General features: G+C 36.8%; 1 protein-coding gene across 1 annotated transcript; it reads right to left on the bottom strand.

Annotated features, from left to right (window-relative positions):
- Nucleotides 1-2,550: 2,550 nt before the first annotated feature.
- LOC110329660 (olfactory receptor 5B2-like) lies at nt 2,551-3,528 on the bottom strand. Its single transcript, XM_021209431.1, has one exon. It carries the CDS (start codon nt 3,526-3,528, stop codon nt 2,551-2,553), a length of 978 nt encoding a protein of 325 aa, XP_021065090.1.
- Nucleotides 3,529-14,007: the final 10,479 nt, after the last annotated feature.

The raw sequence follows: 14,007 nt of genomic DNA, 5'->3' as shown, positions 1-14,007 counted from the left end.
GACTTCTAGCCATGCTTCTCTTGTGGGGGCTGTGGGGGGAGGTAACTTAGACAGGAGCCAGAGTTCCAGGAGCATGAGAGAACTCCTTCCATCCCATGTAGGTAAATTATGACCACCGGGTGCCGGGGTTCAGCATCTCAGCTTGACTGGAGACCAGCTTGTCTGTGCATAGCTCAATGCCCCACATCAATTGACTTAATTCCCCAATAAAAAGACATAGACTAACAGACTGTCTGCATAAACAAGACCCAACATTTTGCTGCATATAAGAAACCCACCTCAGGGACAAAGACAGACACTACTTCAGAGTAAAGGGCTGGAAAACAATTTTCCAAGCTAATGGTCCAAAGAAACAAGCTGGAGTAGCCATTCTAATATCGAATAAAATCTACTTAAGCTTGACACTATCAATGATACTCTGCTATGCTTGGAGATAGGAGCTAATTGTCTCTGAAAGGCTTCATCCAGTAGAGAATGGAAACAGAGGCAGAGACACACAGCCAAACATCAAGGGGAGTTTGGAGAGTCTTGGGGAAGAGTTGGAGGAAATATTGAGGGAGTCATGAGGGTGAAGGACACTACAAGAAAACCTAGAGTCAACTGACCTGACCCCATGGGGGTTCACAGAGACTGAATCACCAACCAAAGATCATGAATGGGTGGGACCTAGGCCCCTGATACATTTGCAGCAGATATGCAGCTTGGTCTTCATATGGGTCCCATAACAATTGGAGTGGGGTCTGTCATTGACTCTGTTTCCTGACATTGGATCCCCTTCTACTAGCTGGACTTACTGGTTAGATCTCAGTGAAAGATATGTACTTAGTCCTGCTGCAATTTGATGTCCCAGAGCAGGCAGTACCCAAGGTGGGCTTCCCTTTCTCTGAGAAGTAGGGAAAGGGTTAGTTAACACAGGTATTTGGGAGAGTGGGAATGGGAGGAGAGGAGAATGAAAAGAGAATAAATAAATTGATGGAAAAAAGTTCTAGGAGATAAAAAAAAAAGTCAAGGTAGTAGTTCAGGTATTTTTAAATAAGTTTGGAAATTTAGATTCAGGTTGCATTAGTCAGACAACTTGTTTGTTTACTTGCAAACTCTACTTAGTGTTTCTCTTCTAGAATACATGGATTTCAGGTAGGCACTTTGTCATTCAGAGAAACATTCAATACCAATAACAATTTTGCACCTAGTCATGGCTGTAAGACTAAATCCTTGACAAGTTTTACTCAATAGCCAATACCTAAATTACAAAAAAAAAAAAAGATAATGTCCATCTCTTATTTTCTTTCCAAAGAAAAATAAATATAAAAATAAAGAAGATAGACTTTCAAAATTTCAAGAATGACAGAAATAAACAGATGAAATAGGCATGTACCCTGGCATAGCATTTAGAATCACAGTAGTCTAGGCAGTACATCTTCACACTTCTCCATGAGCTACTACTATTTGAGAAATAATATTTATTTATGTCTTCATATTTTGTTTACTTTTATATGATATTTCTAAATTTTTTGATTTTTATAAGATATATTTGGACATAACCAACCCCTTCCCCAACTCCATCATAACCACCAACCGATACTTTCCCACCAAACCTTGGATTTTACTTTTTCTTCCTCCTATCACATATGGTCCACTGTGTGCCTCTCCCCAGATAGTCCTGCAAGCAGACCCCGAGCTGTTGTGTAGTTTAACTGGCCAGGGTCATATCATTAAAGAAAATTGACTTTCCTTCTCCCAAAAGTTTTTACCTCCTCCTCCTTCTGTGCTTGAATTTTGTCTGACTTAAGATTGTGCAGATCTTTTGCATGCTATCACAATCACTAAGAGCAGATACATATGTGTAAGTGCCATTCTGTGTCCAGAAAACACTGTTTCCTTGATTTTGCCTACCACCTAGGCTTCTTATAATCTCCCATCCCTCTTTTTCACAAAGATCCTTGAACCCTGGGTAGAGAAGTCTGATATGTATATATCAATTAAGGTTGAGAACTCCACAGCTCCTGGTTCTCTACATATTGACCATATTTTTTATTCTTTAGCAGACTAGCATTATTGTTTCACATTATCGCTGATATAGAGAAGTGCTAGTCAACAAACAATAACAAATTCATTCTCACCCTCTTTCTCGAAAGTTAGTATCTCTTTCTTCATATTTAAATGTTGGTGAGGCTTAACTACCATCACCTGGTATAGAGTGGTTGAGGAAATGAGTACATTTTTGGTTAAAATTTTAAGTTACATTATATTCAGCAAAAAAAACTTCCACAAGATTTCACATAAACCATGTGAATCATGCTCTACACTATAAGAGACCATGAGTATATGAAAAAAGATTTCCTAGAAAATAGCCACTCTCATTAACAAAAAGAAAATGAGACTATCTTGTAACATTTGGCTAATCTGGAGTCATGTAAGTCATTAAACACCATGACTGAGCCCAAATACAAACACAAAGGAACTTCTCTGACCAGACAAGCATGTACCATACTAAATCATTTCCTAGAGCCACTAAATGTGGGAAATTTCTGCTACACAATAGATATATGATTAATTACATAAACTGTATAAATCTCTAATTAGAACTTGGTGTTGAGCAGACTTCAACTTCTCAATGGCTTTCTTGAAGGCATTATGAACCTCTTTATTCCTTAAGCTATAAACAACTGGGTTCAACATGGGAACTACGGTGGTATAGAAAACAGATGCCATTTGGTCATTGTCCATGGAATGACTAGAACTTGGCTGAAGGTACATGAAGATTATAGTTCCATAGAATATAGTTACAGCAGTGAGGTGGGATGCACAAGTAGAGAAGGCTTTCTTCCGTCCTTCTGCTGAATGCATCCTCAGGATAGCAATGAATATAAATGCATAGGAGGTCAAGATAACTATCAGAGAAAAAAAGACATTGAAGGATGTTATGATAAAGAGCACAATCTCATTTGTATATATATCAGAGCAGGAAAGATTTAGGATTGGAGGTATATCACAAAAAAAGTGATGAATCACATTAGAATGGCAGAAGGAGAGATCAAAGATAAACCCAATATAGACAGAAGATTCAGCTAAACTGAACACATAACAGCCAATCACCATGCAAGCACACACACTAGTAGTCATAGTTGTGGTGTAATGTAAGGGCTTGCACACTGCAGCATGCCTGTCAAAAGCCATGACAGCAAGCAGGAAACAGTCAACACTGGCAAAAGTAACAAAGAAGAACATTTGAGCAACACATCCTCCATAGGAGATAACTTTATCCCCTGTGAGAAGCCCAGCCATCACTTTTGGAGTCACAGCGGAGGAGTAAACACAGTCTGCCAAAGAGAGGTGACTGAGGAAAATATACATGGGCGTGTGGAGACGGGAGTCCAACCAGATCAACACAATCATGCCCAGGTTCCCAATCAGTGTGATGAGATAGATGAGACTGAATGTGATGAACAGGGGGGCGTCCAGCTCTGGGTTGTCAGTTAGTCCCAAGAGTATGAATGCATTCATTCCACTGCTGTTGGCCACATACATTTTAGAATTGTATTTTACCTGTCAAAATCAAGAAAAGACATGAACAATTTGCTATAGTTTGTCTTTCCCAGAGTGCATAAGACCCTGTATTCAATCCCCAGTAAACACATGTAAACACATGATATCCCCCACAAGTAAACACATGATAAAATAGGGAAGAAACAATTTAAAGAGCTTGAGTTTAAATTGCTCAGACTACTTCTTAATGTATTGTTAATAAACAATGAACAACAATAATAACATACTAAATATAAATTATGTTTTTAATAAGATAAATAATGTATACATCTTATTGGAAAAGAGAAAATAAGAAAAAGAAAAACAATTTGAATCATATCACTCAAGCACTTTATGTTGACAATCTTCTAACTATAACTCAAAACTATTAAGCAAAATAAAACTTTCATAAATACTGAATACTAACCACAGAATTGTGTTTCAGAAGGAATAAGTTGCAGAAATTTTGAAATACCATATTGTGCTATAGCATACCATGTTAAAGTTCAGGTTTGGCCACTTACCTTACTTGGCTACATAGTCTGATTATAAAATATCCTCCTTGGTGTACAAAAATCAAGGGAAATATCTGTTGAAAATATGATAAAGCCTCAGTAACCAAGAATTTAATACCAACATAATTCAGATTTTGGTCTCTTTCTCTCTTGTTCCACACAAAATCCATAAGCATGCATAGGGATCTCTTCAACATGTACCCTCAAAGCATTCTCAGTGACTAGTTCCAGGAGAGTCACTATCATTTCGGTCATAACCGAGAAGAACTGACACTTCATATTAGTCCCTGTGAAAGTTGGGAAAAAGAAATCTCAGGTGACATGCAAATATGGGAGCTTAAAGATAGTGAGGATGAAGAGTAAATATTAAAGTTTTGTCTTTTTAAATACAGAGAAAAATCATGCAGTCACTGCATCTTTTTCAGTTACTCACTATTTCTCTGACAATTTCACATGTGTTTGTCATTCCTGTTATTCTGTCTCATTCCTGTTACTCTGTCCTACTGCCATTTTTACCTTCTTTTGATAGGGACCAACTATTCCTCCTCTCTATTTGTTCCTTTCCCAGATTCATGACTTAATTTTGTTTGTGACACACCCAGTTTCTACAGGGCCATTTAAGTGACCATTGGATTAGAGCTACACATTGCAACCTTGTGGAATTACCAGGGGAACAAAACTGAAGACAATGACTGTCCCTTTTTTTGAATCTATCAGCAATAGTTAAGTACTGAGGGGTAAGGCTCCATAAACCCTTCTTCCACCCATAACTGGTTATCAATGTGTCTGTTTTTAACTCTAAGAATAACACTGGCACCAGTCTCCTTTGTGCCAGACACTGTTGTCCTACGTTTTATATATTGATACTCCAAAAATTTCTAAATTTGAATACGAGAACCTAAACAATGTAGTTTGATATTACAAGGTTATTTCTCTGTGTCTTGTTATACTTAGAATAAAGCTAAACACATAAGAGAATGTCATTCTATCTAGGAAGCAAAAATGATAATATTGTGAGGTCACTCCTACCTGGGTGACAGAGTGAGATCAAGGCTGGCTTGAGTACCTCAGCAAGATGCTGTCTGAAAATAAAATTAATGACAACACTGAAAGGGAGCAGCACAGGGTGGTAAGGAGTTTGTCTGCCATGAACAACATCCTAGGTACATTGATCAGCATCATAAAACAATTAATAGAGACTTGGGGAGATAAAGATAGAGAGAATAGAGAGAAATAAATGAAGGTACAGAATAATCTAAGAACTTTGCACATGGAAACTAATCCAAGGTAGCAAAATGTTACAGGTTATAGACCACATCTTAGAATTCAGTTTTTTACTTAATAACTTTACTTAATTACATTTTTACTTAATAACTTTTCAATTCCTCAAATAATTTTCTTCTGAAAAACATGAAGATGTGAGATGCTGCATAATTATTAGACAAATATATGCCTATATGTTTGAGTATCTGTAGTGTATGCAATCAAAACCCAGAGAAACCTTGGTTGATTTTTCTTCCTGCTATTGTGCCTATCACATAGCACACACAGCATACAGGCAGTCCATCGTTTATTTGAGGACACTACTGAAGAAATATTCATAATTCTCCAGAACAGCTATTTGGAGAGCAATCCCACTAAGAATTTAAACATTTCTAATGATGCCTGATCTGAGTCTTCACAAAAAATCCAAACAGAAAAGTCTTCTCACACATTTTTGTTGATATTTTCATAAGAATATATTTTTATAATTTATATTTTACATTAAATTTAATACAGGTGGTGTGAGTAGCTTTCTTTAAGAATTGTGTTGAAATAGACTCTAAAAATATTTTTTAGTTATACTATGCTTATTCTTTTTGAAATATAACCAAGAATAATAACCAATGTAATGACATTTCAACATAATTGAAATATATTTATTATTATACTTATGTTATTAATATTCACTGTATTCTGCATGATTTACTCTTACATGAGTCTTTGAGAATAAAGCTATGACAGGTTTTCAAACATAGTATTCAAAAGATACTATCCACTAGTGGATATTGAAATTAAATAATGGATTAAACCAGAAACTTTTTTTAAACTATGTTAAATGACACTGGTGTTATTAGTAATGATTTCTAATAGAGATAACTGGTATTATATTACATTGCTCTGCTTAAATTTGCAAATATTACCTTACATAAGACAAAATGAACATAAAGATGAATCTCATTGTAAAAACAAAAAAAGCAGGAGTATATGGTAGTTTCATTTATTCTATGAATATATCCATGATGGGATGTGTGTGTGTGTGTGTGTGTGTGTGTGTGTGTGTGTGTGTGTAGATGTAGATTAGATAGATAGATGATAGATAGATAGATAGATAGATGATAAATGTGTGTTTTCCATGTCACAATATAAATTGTACTTCTAGCTATATACTCCATATTCACAGAACACTTGATCATGAGGCTACAAAAGCTCATGTAAAGTTATGCAAGAATGTTGCTTTAGAAATGCACATTAAATAGCTTGACAAACAGTTAAGCAGTTGGTTATAGATAGACTTCATTCAGTCCTTCATTTGTGTGTTCGTCATGTCAAAATTCACTTACTGAGCATGCTTCATCTTCTCAGATCAGAATTCTCTAAACAACAGATTTGAAAGAATAAAAATGAAGCCATCATCTATTTGGAAGTAGAGGAAACAGTTGTGTTTTTAAGCTCCTTGTAAAAAAGTATGAACTCAGAAAGATATTAGATACCAAAATGTTAAACTCTGTTCATTCCATAGAAAAAATAGTTACCATTGTAACTTTACACAAAAGTTTTTCTGCTTCTGCAGTCTGAACAAAACAAACCAAAAACTAGAAACTTACCTTGTTTTTTTAAGGAAGTTGACACTGTGTCACTTGGGACCCAATTGGAAGTCCCTCTCAATGAAGGAAAGATCCGTTTGAAGAGGTTATTTCTTAATGACGAGATGAACAAAATTCTCCAGAGACAGACAGGTACAAGGAAAAGGTTATTATTATGTGGGAAGCTAACAAAACTTGTAATTATATGAGAGTTTACAAGTCACAAAGCTTAGAAAGTTACAAAATTCACGGGGCCTTAATCATATGTTATATAAATACCTAGTTATAAGCAGAAGATGGATTTGTGGCAGTCTGCAAATTGCACTCAGATTTTGTGTTTTCATTGATCTAGGATAGAATTTTAGTCATGCAGCTGCCTTTAAATCCTCCATGATTTGTGCTGTAAGTAACCTATCATCCTGCTCCTATTAGAGCCTGCAATGTACTCACTTCTTAACCAGGATAAATTTTTTTGGAATCAGTTTTCAGTCTGTTTCTGGTGCTCTGTCTTGGGTGAAAAGTTATTAATTCATGTCTTTCTAGAATAAGTCTTTTTTAGGACTTATTTTAACTATACATTGCTGATCTTAGAAAAATCAATTTGAAAATAAGAATCCTTATACAGTGCTGACAGCAATGAAAATTAATGTGTCCACTATAGAACTCAATATATGAAGTGTACCTAACCCTCAAGAGACTGGAGGCCTCAGGGAGTTTAGAGGTCTGGTGGGGTGGGAGTGGGAGGTGAGGATATCCTCATGGAGACAGGGGCAGATATGAAGTATGGAATGTAGAACAGTAGGAGGGTAGACAAGGAGGGCAATAAAATATGGGGTTTAGAATAAATAAAGAAATAATAAAATAAATATCTTAGAGTAACTCTAACCAAACATGTGAAAGATCTGTATGATGAGAACTTCAAGTCTCTCAAGAAAGAAATTGAAGACCTCAGAAAATGGAGAGATCTCCGATGCTCCTGGATTGATAGGATTAACATATTAAAAAAAATAGCCATCCTACCAAAAGCAATCTACAGACTCAATGAAATCCCCATCGAAATTCCAACACAATCCATCAAAGACATGGAAAAAGCAATTCTCAATTTCACATGGAAAAACAAAAAACCCAGGAGAGCAAATACAGTTCTTAGTAATAAAAGAACTTCTGGGGGAATCACCATCCCTGACCTCAAGCTGTATTACAGAATAATGGCCAGCAGAATTAATGGAAATATGCAACCTCAGGAGGAAGGAGATGGGTGGGACTCTCTCCAGAGACCTGGAAAGTGAGAGATTCTCAGGACTCAGAGGGAGGGACCTTAGATGAAATAACTAACAGTGAAGAGAGGGAATTGTAGAGTCCACCATCAAGTGGAGGGACGGAGCTGCCATCCCTCAGTCAAAAACTCTGACCCAGAATTCTACCTGTCTAAAAGAACTACAAGGACAAAAATGGAAAAGATACTGAGGCAAAGGAGGTCGAATATCTGATCCATTGGGATCCATGTCAAAGGCAGGCTCCAAGGTCTGACACCATTACTGATGCTATTGTGTTCTTACAGACAGGAACATAAGACAGCTGCCCTCCTAGAGGCCCAATAAGCAACTGACTGAGACAGATGCAGATTCTTGCACCCAACCAATGGACTGAAATTGGTGACTCCTGTGGTTGAATGAGGGAAAGGCTGGAAGAAGTTGAAGTGAAGAACGACCCTACAGGAAAACCAGCAGCCTTAACTAACCTGGACCCCTGAGATCTCTCAGACACTGAGCCACAAACCAGGCAGCATACACTATCTGGTACGAGGCCCCAGACACATATACAGCAGAGGATTGCCTGCTTTAGCCACAGTGAGAGAAGAAGCACTGAATACTAGAGACTTGGAGCACCAGGAAGTGGGTAGGTCTGGTGGAGTGGGGTGGGATGCTGTGAAGGGGAATATCCCCTTGGAGAATGGGAAGGGGGAATGGTTTGAAAAATTGTCAGAGGGTAGTCCAGAAGGGATGTAATGACTGGACTGTAAAAAAAAATTAATGACAATTAAAAAAAAACATTGAAAGTAAAACTACCTTATGATCTTGATACACTACTCTTGGTTATAAAGAGTAACCCCCAAACAAAGTCAGTTTGTTATAACAATACTTCCATAACCGTGTTTATTGATAATCTGTTCAAAACACCTGAATAATATAATTAGATGAAGTATCTATGAACAGCTTTTTTCTTTTCTTTTTCTTTTATTAGATATTTTCTTTATTTATATTTCAAATGCTATCCCCTTTCCTAGTTTCCCCTCTGAAAAACCCCTATTTCCTCTTTCCTCCCCCCACTCACTAACCCACCCTCACCGGCTTCCTGGCCTTGACATTCCCCTATACTGGGGCATAGAACCTTCATAGGACTAATGGCCTATCCTCCCACTAATGACTGACTAGACCATCCTCTGGTACATATGCAGCAAGAGTCATGAGTCCAACCATGTGTTTTCTTTGGTTGGTGGTTTAGTCCCAGGGAGCTCTGGGGGGTACTGGTTAGTTCATATTGTTGTTCCTCCTATGGGGCTGCAAATCCCTTCAGTTACTTGGGTTCTTGCTCTAGCTCCTTCATTGGGGACTCTGTGATCCATTCAATAGATGACTGTGAGCATCCATTTCTGTGTTTGTCAGGCACTGGCAGAGACTCTCAGGAAACAGCTATATCAGGATCCTGTCAGCAAGCACTTGTTGGCATCCACAATAGTGTCTGGGTTTGGTGGTTGTATCTGGAATGGATCCCCAGGTAGGGCAGTCTCTGTATGGTCATTCCTTCAGTCTCTGCTCCACACTTTGTCTCTGTAAACCCATCCATGGATATTTTGTTCACCCTTCTAAGAAGGATCAAAAATCCACACTTTGGTCTTTCTTCTTCTTGAGTTTCATGTGCTTTGTGAATTGTATCTTGGGTATTCTGAGCTTCTGGGCTAATATCCTCTTATCAGTGAGTGCATATCATGGATGTTCTTTGGTGATTGAGTTACCTCACTCAGGATGATATCCTCCAGATCCATCCATTTGCCTAATAATTTCATAAATTCATTGTTTTTAATAGCTCTGTATCCAATATATAAAAAGAACTCAAGAAGTTAGACTCCAGAGAACCAAATAACCCTATTAACAATAGGGTACAGAGCTAAACAAAAAATTCTCAATGAGGAATACTGAATGGCTGAGAAGCACCTAAAAATTTTTCAACATCCTTAGTCATCAGGGAAAAGCAAATCAAAACAATCCTGAGATTCCACTTCACACCAGTCAGAATGTCTAAGATCAAAAACTCAGGTGACAGCAGATGCTGGCAATGTTGTGGAGAAAGAGGAACACTCCTCCATTGCTTGTGGGATTGCAAGCTGGTACAACCACTCTAGAAACCATTTTGGCAGCTCCTCAGAAAATTGGACATAGTACTACCGGTGAATCCACCAATACTACTCCTGAACATATACCCAGAAGATGCTCCAACATGTAAGAAGGACACATGATCCACTATGTTCATAGCAGCCTTATTTATATTAGCCAGAAGCTGGAAAGAACCCAGGTATCCCTCAACAGAGGAATAGATACAGAAAATGTGGTACATCTATCAACAAATTAATAAAGTGTGATAGGTAAATAGTTATAGATTATACATTGCTGGTAGATAGATAGAATTATGTATTATTCAACTTTAAAGCAAAATTCACATCACTTTAAAATTTAAAAACTATCAGTCATCAAACTGTAATCAAACATTCTCATCAACACATGTCTCTCATATGTGATATATAGAAGTAAAAATACATGAAAATTAAAGGGGAGCATTATATATGAATAAGGGGTAAAGGAGCTAATAATGAATAATAGTGGAAGTAAATATGACCAAAATAGAGTAAAGGCATGAACTGAAATGTGATCATTGTATTCAGTATTGTGTACCATTTATAGATACTAATTAAATTTGCTAAAGAAAAAGATTTCCCCATACATATTACCAATTTGTTTCTTCTACACTTCTTTGGTTGATTTAAATATGATATGGTACAGCTGGTATTCATATGATGTTTCCATTCTTGAATTAATTTTTATTTATCTGTGTCAACTTTTATTACATTCAGTAGTCACCTTGGCCTACCCCACAGGACACATACCCTTTCTATGCAGTAAATCTAGCACTCTCGGATTTTTTTTATTCTTGCTTTTATACTATATGAAAGAAAACATGTGATAGCTGCCTTTATGAAAGGGCCTTATTTATCTCAACCTGATTATTTATGGTGCCATGCTTTCTCTTTACAGTGTTATAATTTCTTATTTTGGGCTGCATAGAAAGGTGCATACTACCATGTTTTATTTACAATCCTTCTGTTGTAGGACAGCTAGACTGAGTCTAGAGATTGGCTTCTGAAAATAAAGAGGCAAAAAACATGTGTGTGCAAGTGTCACTTATACATGCTCAGAATCATACTAAAAGCAAGCTCTTCATTTCATGGGCTTATTCATAGAATTTCCAATAAAAGAAGCACAACAGAAATTTCACTTCCAAGTGAAAAGAGACATGAGGTTCTGTGAAGTAAATTTTGTTTGTATAAATATGTCTGTGGTTTAATATAACCTTTATTTCAAAGTGAAAATGTCTCAACCCAGAGATTAGTGCATTTCACATTGCTATACTAGATACTGATATTTGAGAAGTATGTTGTTTTGAGCCACTATCTGTTTTCTTATTTTAGCATTTTACGTCAGCCAAATTAATCCCCTTTTTTGTATGTGTGTGCATGTACATGTGAAGGCCACTACTGTTTTGCTCCTCAAGGGCCAGTTTCCTTTTCTTTGTAAGGGTTTCTCTTATTGCTCTTATTGGCCAAGAGCTTTTCTATTAGACTACCCTGGCTGGATGGAGAGTCCTAGGACTCTACCTTCATATGTCTCCCAAACACTGAAATTGTAAGTGTGAACTACCATGCCTAACTGTTTTATGTGGGTTCTGAGAATCAAACTCAGGTCCTCATGTTTACTCTATAAGCAATTTTTCTAATAGCTATCTCCCCAGCCCTGATGATTATTTTAACTTAGAATAGCATCCTACCCCCACAAACACGATGTTGTTCCTGTTACCATTAGACCCCATCATTAGTCAGCCAAATTATTCTATTGCCAGACCATATCATCTTAGGATCACAAACTTTCTGTTTCTCCTCTTCCCAAGAGTTGGTCACTTTTTCTTCAGATATAAATTATAAGTAAGTTATAAGACTTGTAGTAACCCATAGAGGTGATATTTTTGAAGGAGAATTTGTAGGCTTAGACTTGAAGAAATCTTTTACTTTTACTTTCAGATTTTGGAAATACTCTCTCGATTGTGTCTGCCAAAAAGGTGGCCCAGCCACTATAGGATAAGATAGAGATAAATAAAACATACTCAGACAAAACCCATGTCCAACAAAAATAAAATAGTGAAACTACCTTAGTTTTTCAAGTTTGTTAGACCTCAGATAATATGAAGAACATAATGGGTGAATATAAATGTAAATAGAAGAATGTCAGTGTTCATATGATTTCAAAAAATACTCAAACATTGTCTTAAGACACTAAATTTTAAGAAATCTTGTTACACAACAATAGATTACTAATTAACCATACAGATTTTTAAATCTTCTGAAATAAAGTTAAGTGCTAACAAGTCTTTAATCCCTGTATTTAGGAGGCAAGTGGATCTCTGTGAGTTCAAGGGCAGCCTGCTCTACATCATGAGTTCTATGTCAACCAAGGCTACATAGTAAGACCCTGTCTCCAAAACAAAGAACATCAAAGACAAAAGAAAATAATAATGATACATCAGGGAACTGAAAGTTGTCCTTGCATACAAAGCAACTAGCTTTGCTATTTTTCACTGTCCTGTTGAGTCATCTGAAGTATAGTCTGCATTACTTTAAGACTTTCCTTTGTTTCTTTCATATGTATTAACCGGCTTTTCTATATTTGAAAAGATACTAACAGGGATGTAGCTCAGTTGGTGAAGGACATATCTAGCATGCAGAAAGCCCTGTGTCCTATGCCCAGCCAGGGGGAATAGAACATAAAACCAAACCTTTGTGCTTTCGATGGCTCGCACTTATAATCAATACTTAAGACAGGTAGAGGTAAGAAGATCAGAACTCTAGGGTCAATATTTGCAATATGGTGAGTCTGACACTAGTGTGGGTTACAGGAGACTATATCTAAAATAGATGAGGTAAAACATAGGAAGAGATGGCTGAGTGTCAGTAGAAAAGCCTGTTTAAAGGTATTCATTGAAGTGTCTTTCCGTCTTGACAAAGATGGGAAGAAACAGGAAGCTACATACACACTGTCAGATTTGCAGTAACTTAGCTTTGTAACTTTGCATTACTAGCAAATTCCAAATGATTACCACCAATGGGCAGTAGAACCTTTGGTATTAAGTAAAAATAATTTAGTATATGAGCTACACATAAGAGTAAATCCTAATTTTATTTAAAGCTGGACTTCTGATGATATATTGCTTGGTATAGCTATTAAGTGGATAAATATCCATCCTCTAGATCTAGACTTTGTATAATAAGTTTGTATTTTATATAATGACTTGTAGTTTTAAGTAAAAAGACCTAAGTCATTAAGAAAATGATGTAATAGTTTAGTAAAAAATAATAGGAGAAACAAAAATAATACTTAGATGAAATTTTTAATATTTTATCAACATGTTTTTCAAAATTATGGCTCAGCTAAAATTTTTATTTATTTATTTATTTATCTATTTATTTATTTATTTATTTATTTTTGGTTTTTCGAGACAGGGTTTCTCTGTATAGCCCTGGCTGTCCTGGAACTTACTTTGTAGACCAGGCTGACCTTGAACTCAGAAATCCGCCTACCTCTGCCTCCCGAGTGCTGGGACTAAAGGCATGCGCCACCACGCCCGGGTTTCAGATATTTTCAGTAAAATATATATAATCTAATTTTGTAAAAATTAGGAGCTCCCGCAGCTGGACCCGATCGTCCTGTGCCTCTCCTGCCCAGGAGGGGTGTTCGCCTGGCGGCTGTCCGCAGGCTGATCCAGCACCCAACACCTTGCCTCCCCGACCGAGGAGG

This window comes from Mus pahari, chromosome 1, assembly GCF_900095145.1.
Source record: "Mus pahari chromosome 1, PAHARI_EIJ_v1.1, whole genome shotgun sequence".
Classification (NCBI taxonomy): domain Eukaryota; kingdom Metazoa; phylum Chordata; class Mammalia; order Rodentia; family Muridae; genus Mus; species Mus pahari.
The sequence above is the reverse complement of the archived record's forward strand: the minus strand, read 5'-3'. Positions and strand labels throughout refer to the sequence as shown.